Here is a 21299-nt window from a genome sequence, read left to right as displayed (position 1 = left end):
CCAGCTGGGTGACCTTGGGCTCCCCACAGCATTGATGAAGCTGTTCTGACCGAGCAGGAATATCAGGGCTCTCTCAGCCTCACCGACCCCACAGTGGAGGGAGAGGAAGGGGAAGGCAATTGGAAGCCACTTCCGGTAGAGAAAAGTGGCATGTATGAACCAACTCCTTGCTTCCGGCCAACCTGGCGACCCACTTGAACCAATTTTGCTAAGACACAACATCCACTCGACTCAAACTTTGTTTTCACAAAATTTGTGGCAGGGCTGGAGCTGCTCATGAAAAAGCAAGCAGGGGCTCACGAATGAAAGCCCCCCTGCCGCCGCCGCCTCATACGTTGTTAGCCTTGGGGGGGTTGCTGGGCTCCTGCTCCTTTCTGGTGCTACGGACAGACTGACACGGCCACCCATCTTGCGCTGTCTCCAGGGGAGGCACTGCGTTTATTCACACAGTATGGAAATACATTTTAGAACTCTATAGTTTTAACTAGTATTACTTTCTGGGATGTACACTGTAATAAAATAAATGTAGATGAAATAAATAAAAACTTGTGATATAAGGACAGGAGGGTTCTCATACTAGCTGTATCTGAAGAAGTGAACAGATATTCACCCAAGCTCCTGCCCTGCTACGAATGTTGCTAGTCTTGAAGGTGCTCCTGGAGTCATAGAATCATAGAGTTGGAAGGGACTCCGAAGGTCATCTAGTCCAGTGGTCCCCAACCTTTCTGAGGCTGGGGACCGGCAGGGCAGCGGCCCGCGCATGTGTGAATGCGCCATCTGCGGTCGAAATCGCGCATGTGCGGCACTTTTGTGCATGCGCAAAAGTGCCGCGCATGCGCGATTCGGCCGCAAATGGCGCATTTGCACATGCGCGATGCACGGGCGCGGCCCTGATTCCCTCTCCCTGCCCTCCCGCAGTAAGAAGCTTCCCGGGCCGCAAGCTTGCGGCCTGGGAAGTTTTTTACTGCGGGGGGGGGCGGGGAGAGGGAGCCGCGGCCCGGCGCCATGGCCTTCCCGCAGGTTGGGGACCACTGATCTAGTCCAACCGTGTGCAGGATACTCACAACTATCTGTCTACCCACGGTGACCCCAGTTTCATGCCCAAATGATCCCCCCCTACCAAAACCCCAAAATCTCCAGAATCCAACCTGGCCTGGAGGGAATTCGCCTACCATCCTACCGTGGGTATGCAGACTTGGCTTATCTATGCTGCCTGTTATCCTGGGTCATGCTAAGAGCTATTTAGGAATGGGGTTGGGTGGAATTCATTCCTACAGAATGGAGATTCGAGCAGAACTGTACAATTTTCAGACGTTTGTCCGGGAATGAAGGCAAGCCTTTTAAGAGCATGAAAGCATTTTAGTGAGCATTTTTTTCAAGATCAGGCTTCTCTGAGTCAACCATCCTTACTCACAGAGTAGGAAGAAACTTGCAGCAGCTCATGAATCACCAGCACTCCTTCCTTCTGCAGGATGCTTCTCTTTGTTCTCTCTCCGGCAAACAATGCCCGGTCATTTCAGCGACTGCTTTCTGTGCCTGGTGGGTTTGTAGGGGATGTTTTGCGCATGGAGGTTCCGGGGGGGGGGGGGAGGCTTGTGAGGAGATGCAAAGGGGGAGAGCTTGAAGAGGGGGTGTCTCTCAGGCTCTGGCGGGCGGCCCTCTTGGAGCACCATCTTTAGCCACGCAGAATGGAACTCCATTGATATAAAGTGATAGAAGGACAGATGGACTCTCATTCTAGCAGTATCTAAAGAAGAGAGCTGTGATTCCTGAAAGCTTCTCCCTGCTGCTAATGTTTTGAAGGGCGCTTTTCTTCTTCTGCAGACAGACTGACATGGACACCTACACAAGAGGCTATTCGCATTTGGGGGGGCCCACCACATGATAGAGGATTCAGGAGTGGCCATACTGTGGCTCTCCAAATGCTCACGGACTACAATTCCCATGAGCCCCTGCCATACTGTGGCCCTCCAGATGTCCATGGACAACAATTCCCATGAGCCCCTGCCATAGTGTGGCTCTCCAGATGTCCATGCACTACAATTCCTATGAGCCCCTGCCATACTGTGGCCCTCCAGATGTCCATGGACAACAATTCCCATGAGCCCCTGCCATGCTGTGGCTCTCCAGATGTCCACGAACTACAATTCCCATGAGCCCGTACCATACTGTGGCTCTCCAGATGTCCACGGACTACAATTCCCATGCTGGCAGGGGCTCATGGGAATTGTAGTCCATGGACATCTGGAGAGCTACAGGTTGGCCCCCGCGCTTGTAGTGCCGCCTCTCCTCGCCAGGAGGCGCTGGCCCAAGCTTGGGCAGAGGGGGCGGGGCAGGGAACCGCGAGGAAGTGGTGCATGCGCAATCCCCGCGCTCCTCTGCCTCTTCCCCGGAGCAGCATGAGGTGCGCTTGGCTGTAGCCCCTCTCCCGGGACCCAGGTGAGCGTGTGCGCATGCGCGCCTTCCCCAGCCCCCCCCCCCCGGAGAGAGAGAGGGCAATCCCCCCCTCCCTGGCAGGGACCATATTGGGGGGGGGGGTGGGAGGTCTCTGGGTACCCCTCCCCCTCTCTTTAGGCGGACCCAGCCCTATAAATGGTGCAGCCCTGGAGCCAGGTAAGGGTTGGGGGGCATTCTCTTGCAGGGGCGTGCATTGCAGCAAAGGGGAGGATTCTGCAGGAGGGAGACGCTCTCGTGTGGGAAGGGCAGCATTGTGCGCGCGTGTGGGGGTTGCTGCTGCTTAGATTTGTTGGGGGGGGGATTCCAAAGCATGGAATTAAAGGCTGTTTACTGGTGGTGGCATGGGGTGGGGTGGGGTGGGGTGGGGGGAGGAAGAGGTGTGTCTCCTCACTTCTGGGGAGGGGTGTCCTATATTGTGTGCAGGGGTCTAAACGCAGCCTGGTGGGTTTGGAGGGGACGTTTTGCACATGGGGAGGTTCCCAAGGGGTGGGGGCTTTCCAGGAGATGCCAAGGGGGAGAGCTTGAAGAGGGGCTGCCCTCTTGGAGCATTTGCATGCAACTTCCTCTGTTAGGAAGCTGCTCTCCTTTTCAGGGGTGTCAATTGGGGGGCTGCTGGTCCCTGGGAGGAGGGGTTGTTGGCCCTTTCCCACACAGAACCCCTTGACTGGAATAGTCCAGGCTGGCCTGACCTTGTCATATTTGGGCAGCTCAGCAGGACCAACCTTTGGTCAATATTTTAAGGGGAGACCCCCAAGGAAGAAGAAGAAGAGTTGGTTCTTATATGCCACTTTTCCTTACCCGAAGGAGGCTCAAAGCGGCTTACATTCGCCTTCTCTTTCCTCTCCCCACAACAGACACCCTGTGAGGTAGGTGAGGCTGAGAGAGCCTTGATATTCCTGCTCAGTCAGAACAGTTTTATCAGTGCTGTGACTAGCCCAAGGTCACCCAGCTGGTTGCATGTGGGGGAGTGCAGAATCGAACCCGGCATGCCAGATTAGAAGTCCGCACTCCTAACCACTACACCAAGCTGGCTCTCGGATGGTGCCGCAGAGGCAAGCAATGGCCACCTGCCTCTGCCCTTCTCTTGCCCTGAAAACCGGGTGGCCAGAAGTCAGCTGCAACCCAACAGCCCTTCCCGCCCCCTGCCCCGGGTGGCCCAGGCTAGCCCAACCCCACCACCACTTCCTGGAAACCCTGCAGGGTCAGTCCCGGGTAGTCCGTGGCCGGGAGACCACCAGGGAAGCCTGTGCAGAGGCAGGCAGTGGCCGTCCACTTTGACCTTGACCTGGGTGGTCCAGGCGAGGCAGACCTCATCAGATCCCTGGTGGGAGACCACTGCAGAGGCAGGCCAGAGCAACCCCCCTGAGAGTGCCTATTCCCTTGGCTAGGACGGCCCAGGCTAGCCGATCCTATCGGCTCTCAGAAGCTGAGCAGCATTGGTCCTGAATAATTCTTGGATGGGAGACCACCAGGGCTGAGGTCCAGGGGAAGGCAAGCGCAAACCGTGTCTGAATCCCCCTTGCCGTGGCGGCTGCTTGACGGCTTTTGGTTTAGAAAAAGTCTCTCCCCCTTTTGGGTGCGTTCCGCCCTCTGCTGGGAGGAGATGCTTAATCACAGAGGGCCGTCCAAGTATAGAAACCCTCGGGACTGGAAACTTGGCTAATCGGGGTTAAACGCTCCCCGGCTCAGAGGGTGCAACCTGGTGTCATCTGCCAAGGACGCAACTCCGTGTGTGACTGGGCTCTTTGTTGCTCTGCTCTGGCTTGCCTCCAGAGTGGAGAGGCTAGGATCCCAGTTCTGCACAGACTTTATTTTCTGGCAAAGAAGAGTTGAGTTTTGCATCCTGCTTATCACTACCCGGAGGAGTCTCAAAGCGGCATAACTCCCCTTCCTTTCCTGACGACAAGCACCCTGTGTGGGGAGGTGGGGCTGAGAGCGCTCAAAGAGAACTGCTCTGTGAGGACAGCTCTAAGAGAACTGCGCCTGGCAGTTCTGGCAGTCCCCTCACCTGGCTGCATGTGGAGGTGTAGTGTAGTGAAGAATCAAACCCGGTTCTCTATATTAGAGGCTGCCGCTCTTAACCAAGACCCGCCAAGCTGTCTCTCCGTGGGTTTTTTAGATCTTAAAGCTGAATCAGACTATAGGTTTGTAATGGGCACTATTGTCAACTCAGTCCCCTCCTGCCTGGTCCTTTCCACTGGAGATGCTGCCAGGGATTGAACCTGGGGCCTTCTGCACGCTGAGCACAGTCCCTCCAAAACATGCACCAGGGTCTTCAAAACCAAAGGATTTTTCTGTGCCCCGTATTCCTTTTCTAATTGTAGAGAACTGGCAGGCCAGAAATACAGAGAGACATTGTATTTTATTTATTTAGCTTCCATTAGAACCCTCATTTCTTCCCAGCGGGGGCCCCAAATGGCATTGCATTGTTTCCCCCTCTATTTTTTCTTCACAACCACCCTGTGGGGCGGGCTTGGCTGCGCGTGTGACTGGCCCAAGGGCGCCCAGCAAACTTTGACGGAAGAGCGGGGAATCGAACTCGGATCATCCATATACTGCTCTGTCCCTCTGCTAGCGATGGTGCTCTAACCATTATACTACACTGCTGGGGCCTCCTACAAGCCTGCTTTGGCGGCTTCTCACTGACCTCTCTGTCTTGCCGCCAAAGACGATCTTTCCGTCTCCGCATGATCCCTCCCAAGCTGCTAATGGGATAAGCGAGTCATCTTGGAGTCAGCGGAGGGAAGATGGGAATAGGTCTTATTTCCCCCGGCTGGAACGCTAGATGAGGGCTTGTCCAATGATGCTACCAGCAGGAACTCTGTGGACGGCCATTGAGCTCAGATTTGAAGAAGAGTTGGGTTTCATACCCCGCTTTTCTCTACCCGAAGGACTCTCCAAGCGGCTGACGATTTCCTTCTGTTCCTTTCCCCAGTTAGAGAACTGCTCTGTGAGAACAGCACTATCAGGACTCTGACTAGCCCAAGGTCACCCAGCTGGCTGCATGGGGACAGTGGGGAATCAAACCCGGCTCACCAGATTGGAAGCCGCCATTCTTAACCCCTACACTCCTGTGACGTTCTTTTCTGTTGTGGTGGGGCCCAAACCGTCCCGCCAGCTGGGATAAGCCCAAGGCCATCAGATCTCGGAAGCTAAGGAGGGCCAAATCTGCCTAATATTTATTTATTCCATTTATAAACTGCCCTCTCGATTGGCTGCATACAAGGCAGTGTACAACATAATTAAACAATATAATTAAAACAATACATATTAAAACCATGTTTAACTAGTAGTTGGATGGGAGACCTCCAAGGGATGTTAGAGTCATGACCTGGAGGCGGGCTAGGGCAGGCCACCTCAAGAAGTCACTCACCTGGCTGCCAGACAATCCTAAGATCACCTGGGGGCAATATGTGTGTCCTCGGATAAAGAAATGCTCAGCTGTTACAATGCTGGAAGGCAGCCTGCAGTAAGGGGTCTAGAGCAGGGGTCCTGAGTGTGCTGCCCCTGAGCAGCGTTCTGCCTGTGAGCACCTGCTAGCTTAGAGGCCGAGGCCTTCCCGGACGTTGCCTCCTGGCTCTGGGATTCAGAGGTTGACTTTCTCTGAATGTGGAGGTTCCTTCCACTCTCATCCATGGCTTTGTTGTTGTTGTTAGGTGCTAGTCGTGTCTGACCCATCGCGACCCCCTGGACAATGACCCTCCAGGCTTTCCTGTCCTCTCCCATTCCCCGGAGTCCATTCAAGTTTGCACCGACTGCTTCAGTGACTCCATCCAGCCACCTCATTCTCTGTCGTCCCCTTCTTCTTTTGCCCTCGATCGCTCCCAACATTAGGCTCTTCTCCAGGGAGTCCTTCCTTCTCATGAGGTGGCCAAAGTATTTGAGTTTCATCTTCAGGATCTGGCCTTCTAAGGAGCAGTCAGGGCTTATCTCTAGGACCGACCGGTTTGCTCTCCTTGCAGTCCAAGGGACTCGCAAGAGTCTTCTCCAGCACCAGAGTTCATCTATGGCTAGTATCCCTCTATAGACTCTATAGTATCCCTCTATATCCTCCTTTTGAAAGTGGTTCATTCCCGTGGCCGTCGCAATATCTCTGGCAGCAATCTCCACCTTTTCATCTCTCTCTGTGTAAAGTAGTATTTCCTTCTGTCAATCCTGAACCTACTGCCCATGGGCTCCAACGGATGCCCTCGCTGTCTTGTAAACCTGGGCACCCAAGTGACCAGCTTAGTAGAGGGGTTTTTTTTGAGTGTTGCTTTTGCCATCTGGTTGTCGGCCAGCTAAGGGACAGGGGTGGGTGTGACTCTCTCTCTCTCTCTCTCTCTCTCTGTCGCTCCCCTAGAATGCAAGAGTGGTGGATCCAGGTGGGTCTGTTGATGGTGCCTCTCATTGCGGTCTACCTGCACATCCCGCCCCCAAAGTTATCTCCGGCTCTCCATTCCTGGAGGTCATCGGGAAGGTATTTCACTTACAAAAAGCAGAACATCTTCTACAGAGGTACGTTTTGGATCTCCCTTCCCAAAATGCTTGTGGCAGGGCCGGAAAGAAGGCTCCGGGGGGGGGGAATCGCAGGGGGAAGACGCGGTGCAGGATTTCCCCCCAGGCCTAAATCAGTTGCCAGCTGTGGTGTGTGTAACGGCGCTTAACAATTTCAGAGGACGACTGTGTCGGACTGTGGTAGAAGAGGTGGATTTGAGTCCAGCCGTGACTTAAAGCAAAACGTTCAGGGAGCGAGATTTTGAGAGGCAGAGCTCCTTTGGACAGATACCTGGAAATCTTGCTGGTCTCCACGACTGGATTTATGAGGACAGAGACATGCAATAAACTGCCTCGGTCTCTCAAAATCAGCATTGTCTTGTCAGACCAGCAGCGAGTCTCCAAGGGTCATAAGCACATCAGGGAAGCCATGTTGGGTCAGGCCTGTGGCCCATCCAGTCCAGCCCTCTGTGTCAGTGGTCCCCAACCTTTATTAGGCTGGGGACCGGCAGGGCATTGGGTCGTGCCCGCAGGGACCGCGCCCGCGCGGGCCACGCCCATGCTTCGGGCCGCGCCCGCGAGCCGCGCCCGCGGATCGGGCCGCGCCCGGCCGCGCCCGCGGGCCGCACCCACGAGCCGCGCCCGGCCGCGCCCGCGGGCCGCACCCACGGATCGGGCCGCGCCCGCGGGCGGATCGGGCCGAGCGGGCGCGGCCTGCACGGGCGCGGCCCGGCCCTGATTCCCTCCCCGCCCTCCCGCAGTAAGTAGCTTCCCGGGCCGCAAGCTTGCGGCCTGGGAAGTTTTTTACTGCGGGGGGGGGGGCGGGGAGAGGGAGCCGCGGCCCGGCGCCATGGCCTTTGCGGCCCGGCGCCGGGCCGCGGCCCGCAGGTTGGGGACCACTGCTCTGTGTCACACAGTGGCCAAAATCCAGGTTCCATCAGGAGGTCCACCAGTGAGGCCAGACCTCCAGAAGCTCTCCCACTCTTGCCCCCCAAGCACCAAGACGAGGGAGCATCACTGCCCCAGACACAAGACCATCAGGGAAGCCATGTTGGATCAAGCCAATGGCCCATCCAGCCCTACCCTTTGTGTCACACAGTGACCAAAACCCAGTGGTCCTGAGGAGGCCCACCAGAAAGGCCATAAGAACATCAGGAGGTCCACCAGCGGGGCCAGAATTCCAGAATTCCCCCCCCCCCCGCTGTGGACCCCCAAGTACTGAGAGTACACAGCATCCCTGCCCCAGAGAGAGGGCTTCACTGTATTCCACCACAGCGTCTCAGGCGGAGGCCGCTCCCATGTACAGCCTCTACCCCAGTCATTTCTTCCACAGCCGAAGAGCCCCTCTCTCTGTGTCCAAACTAGACTGAGGCTGCAGGTGAGCTGCGTAGGCCGTATTTTAGACCAGTGGTCCCCAACCTGCTGGCTGCAGCCCGGTGCCGGGCCGTGAAGGCCATGGCGCCGGGCCGCGGCTCCCTCTCCCCGCCCCCCACCCCCGCAGTAAAAAACTTCCCAGGCTGCGGGAGGGCGGGGAGAGGAACTCAGGGCCGCGCATGCGCCATGTGCGGCCGAAATCGCGCATGTGTGGCACTTTTGCGCATGCGCACACGCGCAAAAGTGCAGCGCATGCGTGATTCTGGCTGCGCATGGCGCATGCACGATGAGCGGGCGCGGCCCACTGCCCTGCCGGTCCCCAGCCTCAGAAAGGTTGGGGACCACTGTTTTAGACCCTTTTCTAGCGCCTCACTGTCTCTTCACGGAGACTGCAGGGCCTTAACTGGGCGTTGTGTGGTCTCCTCAGATTCCGCGGGTGCCGTGGGAAGCTCGGATGTTGTGGTCCTCCTGCACGGCTTCCCCACCTCCAGCTACGACTGGTACAAGGTGAGGGGGCCGGAAGGGGTGGCGTGCTCTCAGAGAGGGCCCTGGCTACTTGCCTGCAGGCTAGCCGCTATTTTCGTTTTCCCCTCCCGCTACAGATCTGGGAAGGGCTGACGGAGAGATTCCACAGAGTGATCGCGCTCGATTTCGTCGGGTTTGGCTTCAGTGACAAGCCAGTAAGTAGGTTTTGGAAGGGGGACAAAGGGAGGCCAGGGGCCATCAGGAGAGCCCTGCTGGGTCAGGCCATAAGCGGGCCCCACTCAGCCCAGCCTCCTGTCTCACACAGGGGCCAGCTAGTTCCTCTGGAGATCCAGGAACAGGGCAGAGAGGCCGAGGCCCTCATAAGAACATCAGGAGAGCCCTGCAGGGTCAGACCAGGGGTCCGTCTAGTCCAGTACCCAAAGTGATTGACCAGCAACAAGGCATAGAGGCTGAGGCTTTTATAAGAATATCATAAGAGCCCTGCTGGGTCAGACCATGGGCCATCTAGTGCAGCCTCCCGTCTCCCCCAGGGGCCAGCTAGTTCCTCTGGAGATCCAGGAACAGGGCAGAGAGGCCGAGGCCCTCATAAGAACATCAGGAGAGCCCTGCTGGGTCAGACCAGGGGTCCGTCTAGTCCAGTACCCAGTCTCACAAAGAGACTGACCAGCAACAGGGCATAGAGGCTGAGGCTTTTATAAGAATATCATAAGAGCCCTGCTGGGTCAGACCATGGGCCATCTAGTGCAGCCTCCTGTCTCACCCAGGGGCCAGCCAGTTCCTCTGCAGGGCGAAGGAGAGAGCACGGAGGCCAAGGCCTTCCTAAAAACACCAGCCCTGCTGGATCAGGCCAGTGAAGATCCATCTAGTCCAGCATCTTGTCTCACAAACTGACCAGCCAGTTCCTCTGGAGGGCCAACAATGGGACATCAAAGCTGGGCCTTCCCGTAAAGCCGCCCCCTGGCTCTGGGATTCAGAGGTAGACTGCCTCTGAATTTTGAGGCTCCCTTTAGCATCTCTTGCGAAGGAAGCCCCCGAGCAGGCATGCGCGTTGTGTGTGTCGGCGTCTGCGCTGCAGTTGTGTCTTCTCTGGGCTTTCCCCGCAGAGGCCGCACCGCTACTCCATCTTTGAGCAGGCCAGCATTGTGGAAGGGCTGCTGAACCACCTGGGCCTCCAGAACCAGCGGGTCAATCTCCTGTCCCATGACTACGGGGACACGGTCGCCCAGGAGCTGCTTCACAGGTAGCTGGAAACGCTACAAGTTCTGAATCTTCTCTTTTAAAAGGAAATTGAAATAGAAAACACACAAGACCAGAAGGAAATATATACAGCTACATGTGGTGCCTTCCATGGAGAGAGATCAAGAGGGGCAGCCGTGTTGGTCTCCCCTCACCAGTAGAAAGGAGCAAGAGCCATAGAATAGAATCATAGAATCCTAGAGTTGGAAGGGACCCCCGGGGTCATCTAGTCCAACCCCCTGCACTATGCAGGACACTCACAACCCTGTCGCTCACCCAGTGTCACCTGCCACACCCGTAAGCCCCTTAAAGAAGCAGTGCGCCAGGCCTCACCAAAGTTCCTCCTCTGCCAAGGATTTTTAGTCCTGGACTCTGGCTCTTTTCTGCTGCTCCTAAAGACGGGGATATCTCACCGCCTAGCCTGTTAGTCCAAAGTGCAATGAATGGGGGTGTTTCGTCCAGGTTCTGTCTCATGCCGCTCTTTGTCCTTCAATCCCAGGTACGAGCGGAACAAAACGGGGAGCGTTCTCATCAACAGCCTGTGCTTGTCAAACGGAGGTAAAGTATTTATTGCAAAGAATCCTCTTTGTTTGGGTGCTCCTTTTTAAAAACCCTGCAGAGGCGGGAATCAAGATGCAGCTTTTAAAATGCAGCCAGCTAACGGGGACCTCATGGGTTTGTAAGGCAAGAGGTGAGCAGAGACGGTTCCTGCTTAATGGGAAAAAAGCTCTTCAAACCAATTACAAAGGATCTGACTCCGATGGTAACAAGAGAAAGAAATTTTACTTGCAAAAAAAAAATCGGAGTACCTCTTTATGGACACATTAATGTAGAGACAATTCACTTCTTGTGAACAGATTGACGTGGAAAAGGGTGCCCTTGCTACAGCTCCAAGCCTGAGTAAGAGAGAGGAGAAAGAGAATTCCAACCCTTCCCGTCCCAGATCCTGTATGCAGAGTTACAATATCGAACACAAACTAGCCTCAGCCATGGGGGTCAGGGCAGAAGACACAGAGGGGTGGAGAATCTGTAAAGTCGTCCAAAGAAAGATGAGGACAGAGACATCTTCAGAATGTGCAGAAGACAACAGCAAAGATTATGTTGGGGCAGGAGAGTGTGGAGAGGGGAAAATCCCCCACCCAGGGGGCGGGGAAGGGGTTAACTGGGATGTCCAAATCCAGACCATCATTGTTAGGTGCTAATTACAGCGTTTGGGTCACTTTGGGGGCAGCGAAGACACAGAGTTAACTTTGGATGTTTCTGCTGACAGTCAGAAAGTGGCTGTCCACAAATTCTTTGGCTAAAAGCTGGTTTTGTGGTAGGGAGAAGCTGCAGGACCACGCCCTTTACCACGTCCTGTCTCTTTTTTTATAATCACTTGCAGGAATTTTCCCGGAAACTCATCATCCCCGGTTCATCCAGAAGGTGAGTGGGGCTGGGGAAACATTTGTTTCATTTGTGGTCCATGCTGAGAACAGAGGTGGATTTGAGGTGGTTTTAGGGAGAGGGGGTTCAGCTGGTGAAATGTTTTCCCCCCAAAACTGTAAGACCAACTGGTCCGTTGCTCTGCCTGTCCCCTAAGAGCCCTGCTGGGTCAGACCAGGGGTCCATCTAGTCCAGCATCCTAAGAACATCAGAAGAGCCCTGCTGGATCAGACTAGGGGTCCATCTAGTCCAGCATCCTAAGAACATCAGAAGAGCCCTGCTGGATCAGACCAGGGGTCCATCTAGTCCAGCATCCTAAGAACATCAGAAGAGCCCTGCTGGATCAGACCAGGGGTCCATCTAGTCCAGCATCCTAAGAACATCAGAAGAGCCCTGCTGGATCAGACCAGGGGTCCACCTAGTCCAGCATCCTGAGAACATCAGAAGAGCCCTGCTGGGTCAGACCAGGGGTCCATCTAGTCCAGCATCCTAAGAACATCAGAAGAGCCCTGCTGGGTCAGACCAGGGGTTCATCTAGTCCAGCATCCTAAGAACATCAGAAGAGCCCTGCTGGATCAGACCAGGGGTCCATCTAGTCCAGCATCCTAAGAACATCAGAAGAGCCCTGCTGGGTCAGACCAGGGGTCCATCTAGTCCAGCATCCTAAGAACATCAGAAGAGCCCTGCTGGATCAGACCAGGGGTCCATCTAGTCCAGCATCCTAAGAACATCAGAAGAGCCCTGCTGGGTCAGGCCAGGGGTCCATCTAGTCCAGCATCCTAAGAACATCAGAAGAGCCCTGCTGGGTCAGACCAGGGGTCCATCTAGTCCAGCATCCTGTCTCACACAGAGAGCAACCAGGGCATAAAATTCTACATTTTAACCACTTGCTGTGTCATTTCTCGACTTGAGAAACTTGATTTTGAAATAACAGGAAGTGACGCCAAGGTTTACCAAAAAAAGAACCGTAGGGTGGGGTGTTTTTGCAATCCTGAGCTCTCACTGACCAGGAGGTTGAAGGCCTGTAAGGCCTCTTCCAACTCTAGGAGTCTATAATTCCCAGTAAAGAAATGTTTCCCTTTGACGCTCTTTCCGTTTACAAACTGAAGTTACGCTGGCTACAATTACGGTGGCTTCCGAGTATGCAGCTTTAGGACCTCTTTGTCTTAATTACAGCTCTCATTTTGACCTTGTTCTACTTTTTATATTGTGAGGGGAAAAATTAGGAGAGGAGACCTAATGGGAGTTGCTTGGGATCCCTGCTGGGGAGAAAGGCAGGATATAAATGAAGGAAATAAATAAATGGGTTTAGGGAGAAAGGGCGTGAAAGGTAGAATTAGCTGTCTGTTCAAGGGGGTCACTACCTCTGTCTCTTTTTTGTCTTTCCTCATAAGATCCTCAAAGATGGAGGCCTTCTAACTCCTATAATTACCCGCTTAGCAAACTACTATTTCTTTGCAACAGGGTAAGTCAAACTGAGATGTTTGGGAGTAGGAACTCTTTCTCTGTATTCTAAAGACCTCACCCAAGCAACGAAATAAAGAGAAAAACCCATCCCTGCGTGAGTCTCTTACCGTTTCTGCCACGATCTTCCCCTTTTTCTGGACACTTGCAGGCTCGGGGCGGTCTTTGGCCCTTACACCCAGCCTTCGGAAGCCGAATATTGGGACATGTGGACGGCAGTCCGAACCAACGATGGAAATCTTGTATTAGACAGGTAAGGCGGCGGGGTCAGCAACGCACAGGTAGTGGAATCTCTGGGGAACTAAGCAAGGAGGGCCTGTTCTGCTCAGTTACCTCTCCAAGAAGAGGGATTTCTTTTAAATAAGGGGCATGGTGCCACTCAGGCTTGGCGTCTTTCAATGGAAAAGTTCACCTTGGCGTCTTTCAATGGAAAAGTTGAAAATGTATGCACTCGGGGCTGCCCTTGGAGACTGTTTGGAAGCTGTCACTAGTGCAGAGTGCTGCGGCTAGGTTGCTAGTAGGAACTCATGGATACCAATCGGCTCTCTTAAGCCCAATTCAAGGTGTTGGATTGGGATCAGATTGTTTGGAGCATGGTCCACTTGTAAAATCTATGTAAAAAACAGTTCTAACAAGACTGTGACTAGCCCAAGGTCACCCAGCTGGCTGCATGTGGAGGAGGAGCGGGTAATCAAACCCGGCTTGCCAGATTAGATGTCAGTGCTCCTAGCAAAAATCCTAGCTCTTCTTCTTCTTCTTCTTCTTCTAAACACACTGTTGTCTTCCTTGTTTTTGTTACGATCTCCAGCTTTAGTCCTTTGTCGGACAAGGCCAGGTCCTTTTGAAAGTGAAGGAACTGGGAGCGCTGGGGGGGGGGGGTCCGATGCCCGCCTTCTGCCAGCATTGAAGCTTTTGTTGCGCTAAACATGAAGCCTTTTTCCACCGAGCATGGCCCTCTGTGAGGAACACAGAATTGAATGTTCCGTGTGCCATTTAAGCACTGAGAACCTCTTGTGTCCACCGCCTGCGGCTCTGTTTCCTCTGGACTGAGGCCTTCCTTTCAGTGGGTCGGGCACGACAGCTATCCTGTTTCATTCAGGGACTGAGCGTCGTTTTGTGCAGGAGGCTGCAAATGAGCTTCTCGGGTGGATCTTGTTACCGTTACCTGGAGTAACCTGGAAGGGGGGAGGGTGAATTCAGCTGAAGTCCCAGGGGAGGAGAGGGGTTCTTGCGGAAGAGGGAGCTGGACGGGATCCGAAGGGTCATCTAGTCCAACCCCCTGCACGGTGCAGGCAGAAAACCTCTAGGGTCTCTGGGACAATCTGGGCTGCAGGAAAATCCCTTTCTGACCCCAAATTGGTGGTCAGCGTGACTCTGGGCATAGAAGAAAATGCCATAAGTTCCCTTCCTGCCCGCCCTCCCAGCATCTGCTTAAAAACGGTAGGGCCCCACCTCCAGCGCAGGAGAGAAAAGCCACGGATCTCAGGTCTCTAGGGAGCTCTTCCTGCATACTGTGCCCCCTCCTCTCCCATAATTATGCAGCTGCCAGACCAGTAGATTGCTTTGAGGAGAAGCAGATAAAATCCAGCTGTCTTGCACTTTGGGCTGAATGTAAAAACCAGTACTGCTGGGTCAGACCAGGGAGGGTCCCTCCAGTCCAGCCAGTTCCTCTGCAGGGCCAGCCACAGGGCAGAGAGGCCGAGGCCTTCATGAGAACAACAGGAGAGCCCTACTGGGTCAGATCAGGGAGGGTCCATCTAGGCCAGCATCCCATCTCACACAGGGGCCAATCTGTTCAGTGGCCTGGAACGGAGAAGAAATTTCGTTGGGCTTTATACCCCACTTTTCAGTACCAGGAGGAGTCTCAAAGCGGCTTACAATCGCCTCCACAACTGAATCCCCGTGAAATGGGTGTGGCTGACACAGCTCTTAAACTACTCTGTGAGAACGGCTCTATCAGGACTGTGACTCGCTCAAGGTCACCCAGCTGGCTGCATGTGGAGGAGGAGCGGGGAATCAGACTCGGCTCGCCAGATTAGAAGCCGCTGCTCTTAACCACAACACCACACTGGGATCTTAAAGAGTCGCCTGATGAGCCAGGGTTGCCCTGCTGACCCCCGATGGGTGCTGGGCTGTGACCTTTGGCCGAACATTGGCTCCTGGGTCGGACTCTGCTCCCACCCCGGATCCTGATCCACTCTCTTGCTCCTTCAGTATTTTACAGTTCATCAACCAGCGGAAGCAGCACCGGGAGCGCTGGGTTGGGGCCCTGAAATCCACCTCTGTTCCTTGTGAGTAAAGCATGGCCGTCTTCCGGGGAAGGGATTCCGGCCCACCTCCCACTTCCCTCCGGGTGGCGAAGGGAGGCGTCTCAGAGGGGGGTGAGCGGGGGGCGGAATGGGCTCGGAGCCTCTGCTTGAAAAGCCAAGAGACTTCTCCGGCTTCGGTCCCCCTTACGCCTTCTTTTCCCCTCTTGCAGTGCATCTCATTTACGGACCGCTGGACCCCGTGAATCCGTACCCTGAGTTTCTCCAGCTCTACAAGTAAGCTTGCTATGGCAAGAAGAGAGTCTGCTGGGCAGAGGCGTTCACGGCAAATGGTGCATTTAGAACAAACAAATGGAATTCCCCCCCCCCCCCCCCCAGTGCTGCTTCTGACTAAATCAGGGGTAGTCAAACTGCGGCCCTCCAGATGTCCATGGACTACAATTCCCAGGAGCCCCTGCCAGCTTTCGCTGGCAGGGGCTCCTGGAAATTGTAGTCCATGGACATCTGGAGGGCCGCAGTTTGACTACCCCTGGCCTAAATGGCCAAGTGCTAATTTAAGCACAGCTAAGCTCTACTAAGCCTGTTGAAGTCAGAAGAAGAAGAAGAGTTGGTTCTTATATGCCGCTTTTCCCTACCCGAAGGAGGCTCAAAGCGGCTTATAGTCGCCTTCCCATTCCTCTCCCCACAACAGACACCCTGTGAGGTGGGTGAGGCAGAGAGAGCCCTGAGATTACTGAAGATGAAAAAGAAGAGTTGGTTCTTAGATCCCGCTTTTCCCTACCCAAAGGAGGCTCAAAGTGGCTTACAGTCGCCTTCCCTTTCCTCTCCCCACAACAGACACCCTGTGGGGTGGGTGAGGCTGAGAGAGCCCTGATATCATTGCCCGGTCAGAACAGTTTTATCAGTGCCGTAGCGAGCCCAAGGTCACCCAGCTGGCTGCATGTGGGGGAGCGCAGAATCGAACCCAGAATGCCAGATTGGAAGTCTGCACTCCTAACCACTACACCAAACTGAACTCCGTGGGAGTAACGCTGTTAAGGATTGCGCTCTTAACCCTGTTAAGGATTGTTTCCAGCCTGTGTGGAAGGGGTGGGCGCAATCACAAAATGGCTGCCCCAGGAGGCGGAGCCAGCCACAAGACGCCAGGGTGTGAGATTACAGATAAAGTGTCTCAGTACAATCTGCCCAGCCAATCAGAAGCCCTATTGGGCAAGGGCCCCGCCCACATCCTGTAAGCATTTGGCAGCGTCAGGAAAGGTGAGGACCCCTACTTGAGGGGCAGCGGATTGTAACCTGAGCTGGGTTCTCTTTAACAGCAGCACAAGGCAGAAATCCAACAGGTGCAGTTTGCAGCTTTGCCTCCTGGGAAAAGCTGCCCCACCTTGTTTGCTTCCTTCCAGAAGCCCGCTGCTTGCCACGGGGGAAGTAGCTCAGGCCTGTGTCCACGAAGGGCGCAAGAGAAGGGGGAGGGTACGACTTCTCTCCAAGGGAGCCAGCGTGGTGTCATCGTGAAGGACGGCGGCCTCTCATTTGGGTTCGATTCCCCAGTCCTCCTCCACCTGAGGCCAGCTGGGTGATCTTGGCCAGTCCCTCTTCTCTCAGAACCCCCTCAGTCCCACCTGCCTCTCAGGGTGTCTGTTGCGGGGAGAGGAAGGGGAGGCGGTCGCCAGCCGCTTGGAGCCTCCTGCAGGCAGTCAAAAGCGGGGTACAAAAATCCCAGCTCTTCTTCAAAAGAGGCTTCCATTATTTTAGGAAGTTGGGAAATGAAACCGTTGGGGAAGGGCTGCTCTGTAGCCCAGCACCCGCCCATGGTGGGGGCCCAGACCCACCCAGAGGCCTTGCCTGGATGCGGCCCTTGGGCCCCCATAGCCAGTGTTGCCAGGAAAGATGTGAGCCGGCCGTCCCACTTGGCTCTTCCCACCCTCTTGCTGTCTTCCCCGCAGGAAAGTGCTGCCGGCCTCCACGGTGTCCGTGCTGGACGAGCACATCAGCCACTACCCGCAGTTGGAGGACCCCCTGGGCTTCCTCAACGCCTACATGAGCTTCATCAACTCCTTCTGAGCCGGAGGCCGCCTCGTTTTCCCCGCTTGACGGGCCTGCGGAACGGATTCAGGATGTCCAAGGGAGCTCTGCCTGAGGACGAACACACAAGCTGCCGAAAGGCCCGTGTTGGGCAAGGGGGAAAGCAATCGGCTCCCTTTGCAGGCGGCCTGCCGGCTGCTCTCCTCTGGTTCACTTCCAAGTCAGTCTCCTCTCCCCTTCCCAGATGAGACCCCCTCTGCTCGCTCTTTTGCTCCTTCCTCCCAAGGGGAGGCAGGACACATGGCCTGTGCGCACACCCCATTTCCCCCGTCCAACGAGAAGGCACTTCCCCCCCCCTGCCCCAATGGAAATCCTCAAGGGAAGGAAACGTGCTCTTGTTCACTCAAGCTTCTACAGGGAGCTGCCTCCTGCTGAATCAGGCCCTCGGGCGCACCCAGGATTTTCTGCTCAGACTGGCAGCCACTCTCCAGGGTCTCAGGGTGACGGGCAGGATGGTACCAGCTAGATATTAAGGGAAAGGGGGAATTGCAGCCAGTATTTCAGCAGTGGAATCAGTCCCTGGCAGTCTCTAGGCCAGGGGTGGCCGAGCTGTGGTTCTCCAGGTGGACTATAATTACCATGAGCCTCTGCCAGTACCATGTCACCCTGCCCCTGCATTGAGCGGGTGGTCGGGCTAGGCGGCTTCTACGGCCCCTTCCGATACCGGGATTCAGTGACTGCAAAACCCTCCGTCGTGGGGACCCTTGTGGGCCATTGTACGCCTGTGCCCTGAGGAGCTAGCTGGAGCAGTGCAGGGACAGGGACATGAATGCAAGTCTTCCAGGCCCGCCAAGGCTTCAAGTCTTTGGTCATCGGTCATCATCCTCCCCCCCCCCAATTTCTGCCCCAACACCTCGATAGCTGCCCACCATGTGTTCTGCAAGGGGGTTGGACTAGATGACCTTAGAGATCCCTTCCATGATTCTGCGTCCCCCCCCCCATGTACATAAAACCCACTTGGAGAAAGTTCTCAGGCAATGATCTGTTAATTCAAACTGACCTACCTCACAGGGGTGTTGTGAGGTTGAAATGCTGCTCAGAGTGCCTTCCCCCCGGCCGGGCCGGGAAAGCATTCCAGCAACAGCATCTTCCCACCCTCTCGCCAAGGTTTGCGCTAGGGCTGCTGCCTGTCCCCTCGCAGGCCTCGAGCAATACCCCCCTCCCTCGCAGGGCTGGGAGTGCGCGGAACGATGCGGGATTCACAAGGCGGCAGTTCTAACGGAACTCTCTTGCTGTGGCGTTGAAGCCAGAATAACTCTTTATTTTCTGTTAATAAAAGTCCATTTCAGAGTGTGAGAGCTTCAGTAAAAAAAGGAAAGAAAACTCATTTTTCAGGCTCCCCAAATGTTACCACTGCTAGGACAGACGAGAACGTACGCACAGGAATGTAGGCGTGGCCGGGAGGTGTCTCGGAGCGGGGCCCTTGCTGCAGTAACATGGAAAAGGACAGGCCCACCCACAACAAAACCCAAAAAATGGACCAAGGGGCGACCAAAGGGACATGCACAGTAGATCCTGGAGTGCGGCCTGCAAGAGGGAACTGTGGGACACGCGCCCACCCCGGGCGGTCGGGGCTTCAGCCGACAGAAGCCAGGATGACGTCCACGGGGGTTTCTTCTCTGCTCCGGACCGTCACCTGCATAGTCACACCGTCGCCAAGGGCCAATCTGGCCCTCACCAGGACGTCTGAGCCGCCTCTGTATACACCTGGGGGGGAAGGAAGCAAGAAGAGTCTCAACCTCTTGGTTGGAAAAGAAATTCACAGGCTGGCGGACGCCTGGCACGGTCGCTCTTGGCTAACATTTGTGGGGGAGGCCTCCTCCAAGGAAAACCAGGGTCGTGACACTGGGCCAGGCGATCGTGAAACCATTTCGAAAGTCTCTTGCCTGGCTGCCAGATGATCCGACGCTTGTCGGAACCCCTGGCTGCCCTACAGACACGCCATGTGAGAAATACATAACCATCTGGATGAGTACAAGCACAATAAAGTGTGAGGTCCTAGTTCTGAATTAAGGAGGGTAGAGAATGTCCCCAGTTTTGGAGTCCGTGGGCGCTTTTGGAAAGTTGATACCCCTGCGACAGGTGAAGCCGGCCACACAAGGGCTGCCAAGGCTCACCTTCAGCCCCAGAAGCGGCAGGCTCGCCCATAAATCTTCGACCCAGAAATACTCTTTGATGGTCTTCAATGTGGCCCTGGACTCCGACTAGGCTCACGCACATCATGCCATTCATGCCACCGAAGCGCACGACCCAGACTCCGACATTGTTGTGCTGCTTCAGACCAATGCAGCCATGCACCTGAACCCAATCCTTAGCCACAGAGCCCAGCTCCTTGTGCTGCGGTAGCAGCTGCTCCCCAAGCAACCTTTCCGGAATTCTGTGCAGCCAATCCCATCTCGGGGTCAATCCAAAGCCACGCCCTCTTCCTAAAGACACTTGTCGGGCACCCTGTGTCCGTGGGCTCTGTCCGGCGCCTGATTGTGACTTGGGAGGACAGGAGCCCGCCGACTCTGGTGCCCAGCCCGCAAGACTGCTGCCTGCTGTGCTGAATGTGAATTGATTCAGGCGGGTTGCCGGGTGTGTCTGAAGCAGCAGAACAAAGCCTGGGGTCAGGGGGCACCTTGAAGGCCACCCAGGTTTCCTTCTGGGCACGGGCTTTCATGTGCGTGGGCTCTTCTTCACGAAAGCCGATTCCCAGAATTAAACGTGGCCAGTCTGAAAGGACTCAGACTTTGTTCTGAATGCAGATTTGTATTCCACAGAGATCGATCCTGATGGGCAGCCCTGTTTGGCTGCAGCAGTCAGAAAGAGCCAGAGTTTAGAAGCCTCTGAAAGACGAGCACAGAATTAGCGGCACACGTTTTGTTAGTCTTCCAGGTGCTCCTGGCCTCTGGCTCTTTGCTGTTGTATTCCCCGTCAAGCTCACCAGTGGCGCACTGTTCTTGGCTGCTCAGCCTGCCTGCTGTGAGCCAGATGGGAAATTACTGGGGCTCAGCCTGCAGCCAGAAGGACCGAGGTGACAGGTGAAAAGCTGCCTAACTAGAACCCCTGGGGATGGAGAGCCCCTGGAGGTCTGGAGGAAGAGAGGGGAGGCTGGCCAATTGCTCACCTCCCCCTACCCCCCCCCTCCCGGTCAAGGCTGCCCTCCTCAGAAGAAAGTGACTGGAGTCCATCTCTCTTCCCACCAGCCCAGAAAGGACCTCCTCTCACGGCGGTCTTGGAACTGCCCAGGGCCCAGTCCTGCCGTTCTGAAATTCTTTTCACAAGGGCTCCATTTCCGCAGCAGACCCGTTCTTACCAGCCAGGTAAAGGGTGTGGGAATTCTTGTTCTCCGGCACTTTGTCTGACCGCTCACACGGCTGCATGCCCAGGAACTTCACAATGTTGCTGACGGCCTCTGTATTTGGGAGGGGGTTTTTAAAATGTGTTTAAAATACAAGCACTACGATATAGGCTAGATATCAGGAAAAAAAATTTCACAGTCAGAGTAGTTCAGCAGTGGAATAGGCTGCCTAAGGAGGTGGTGAGCTCCTCCTCACTGGCAGTCTTCAAGCAAAGGTTGGAGACACACTTTTCTTGGATGCTTTGGGCTGATCCTGCATTGAGCAGGGGGTTGGACTAGGTGGCCTGTGTGGCCCCTTTGACTTGTATCCAGCTGACGGCCATTGTGGGGTGGTAACAGTGCTAAGCCACAAGGGCCGGCTTCAAATCCCCCACTCGGCCGTGCACTGTAGCCCAGTTGCTCCCTCTCTGAGCCTGACCTTCCTCACAAGACTGTTGTGAGGAGAGCACCGAAGAGGAAAAGATGGTGAAGACCACCCTAGGGAGGAAGGATGGGATTTTAAAAAGGGAAAAAAAAAAAAAAAGCCCAGACAGGTCGCTGCCCTGTAAGCTCAACACGGCAGCATTTAGAGAGCCCCGTTCCAAACCTTTTAAAACAATGTCTCCAATTTCCCCAAAACTGGCCCCCAAAAGCAACTGAGGTTCTGGAGTTCCTAAGGCCCCTCCCGGATCTTTCCAGGCTAGCAGATG

At 55.1% G+C, this 21299-nt stretch overlaps 2 protein-coding genes across 3 annotated transcripts in view; one reads left to right on the top strand and one right to left on the bottom strand.

The window, feature by feature from the left end:
* The first annotated feature begins 2307 nt into the window (after positions 1–2307).
* On the top strand, positions 2308–18594 carry MEST (mesoderm specific transcript). Of its 2 annotated transcripts, none has more exons than XM_077340384.1 (12): positions 2308–2439; positions 6800–6954; positions 8735–8814; positions 8910–8987; positions 9897–10033; positions 10529–10587; positions 11414–11454; positions 12849–12919; positions 13070–13171; positions 15133–15209; positions 15398–15461; positions 17129–18594. In XM_077340384.1, exons 2-12 carry the CDS (start codon positions 6801–6803, stop codon positions 17244–17246), a joined length of 981 nt encoding a protein of 326 aa, XP_077196499.1. In that variant the 5' UTR covers positions 2308–2439; position 6800; the 3' UTR covers positions 17247–18594. The 2 variants fall into 2 exon arrangements, with proteins under 2 accessions (XP_077196499.1, XP_077196500.1); XM_077340385.1 differs by lacking the exon at positions 2308–2439 and adding an exon at positions 2482–2613.
* The window catches only part of COPG2 (coat protein complex I subunit gamma 2), a 33181-nt gene continuing 30378 nt past the window's right edge, over positions 18497–21299 (bottom strand). Inside the window, exons 23-24 of the mRNA XM_077340380.1 lie at positions 20566–20664; positions 18497–18974 (exon numbers count right to left, since the gene is read on the bottom strand). Of these exons, the coding sequence (XP_077196495.1) occupies positions 18844–18974; positions 20566–20664 (230 nt within the window). The 3' untranslated portion in view covers positions 18497–18843. The remainder of the gene's footprint in view (positions 18975–20565; positions 20665–21299) is intronic.

Source organism: Paroedura picta, chromosome 5, assembly GCF_049243985.1.
Source record: "Paroedura picta isolate Pp20150507F chromosome 5, Ppicta_v3.0, whole genome shotgun sequence".
Classification (NCBI taxonomy): Eukaryota; Metazoa; Chordata; class Lepidosauria; order Squamata; family Gekkonidae; genus Paroedura; species Paroedura picta.
The sequence above is the reverse complement of the archived record's forward strand: the minus strand, read 5'-3'. Positions and strand labels throughout refer to the sequence as shown.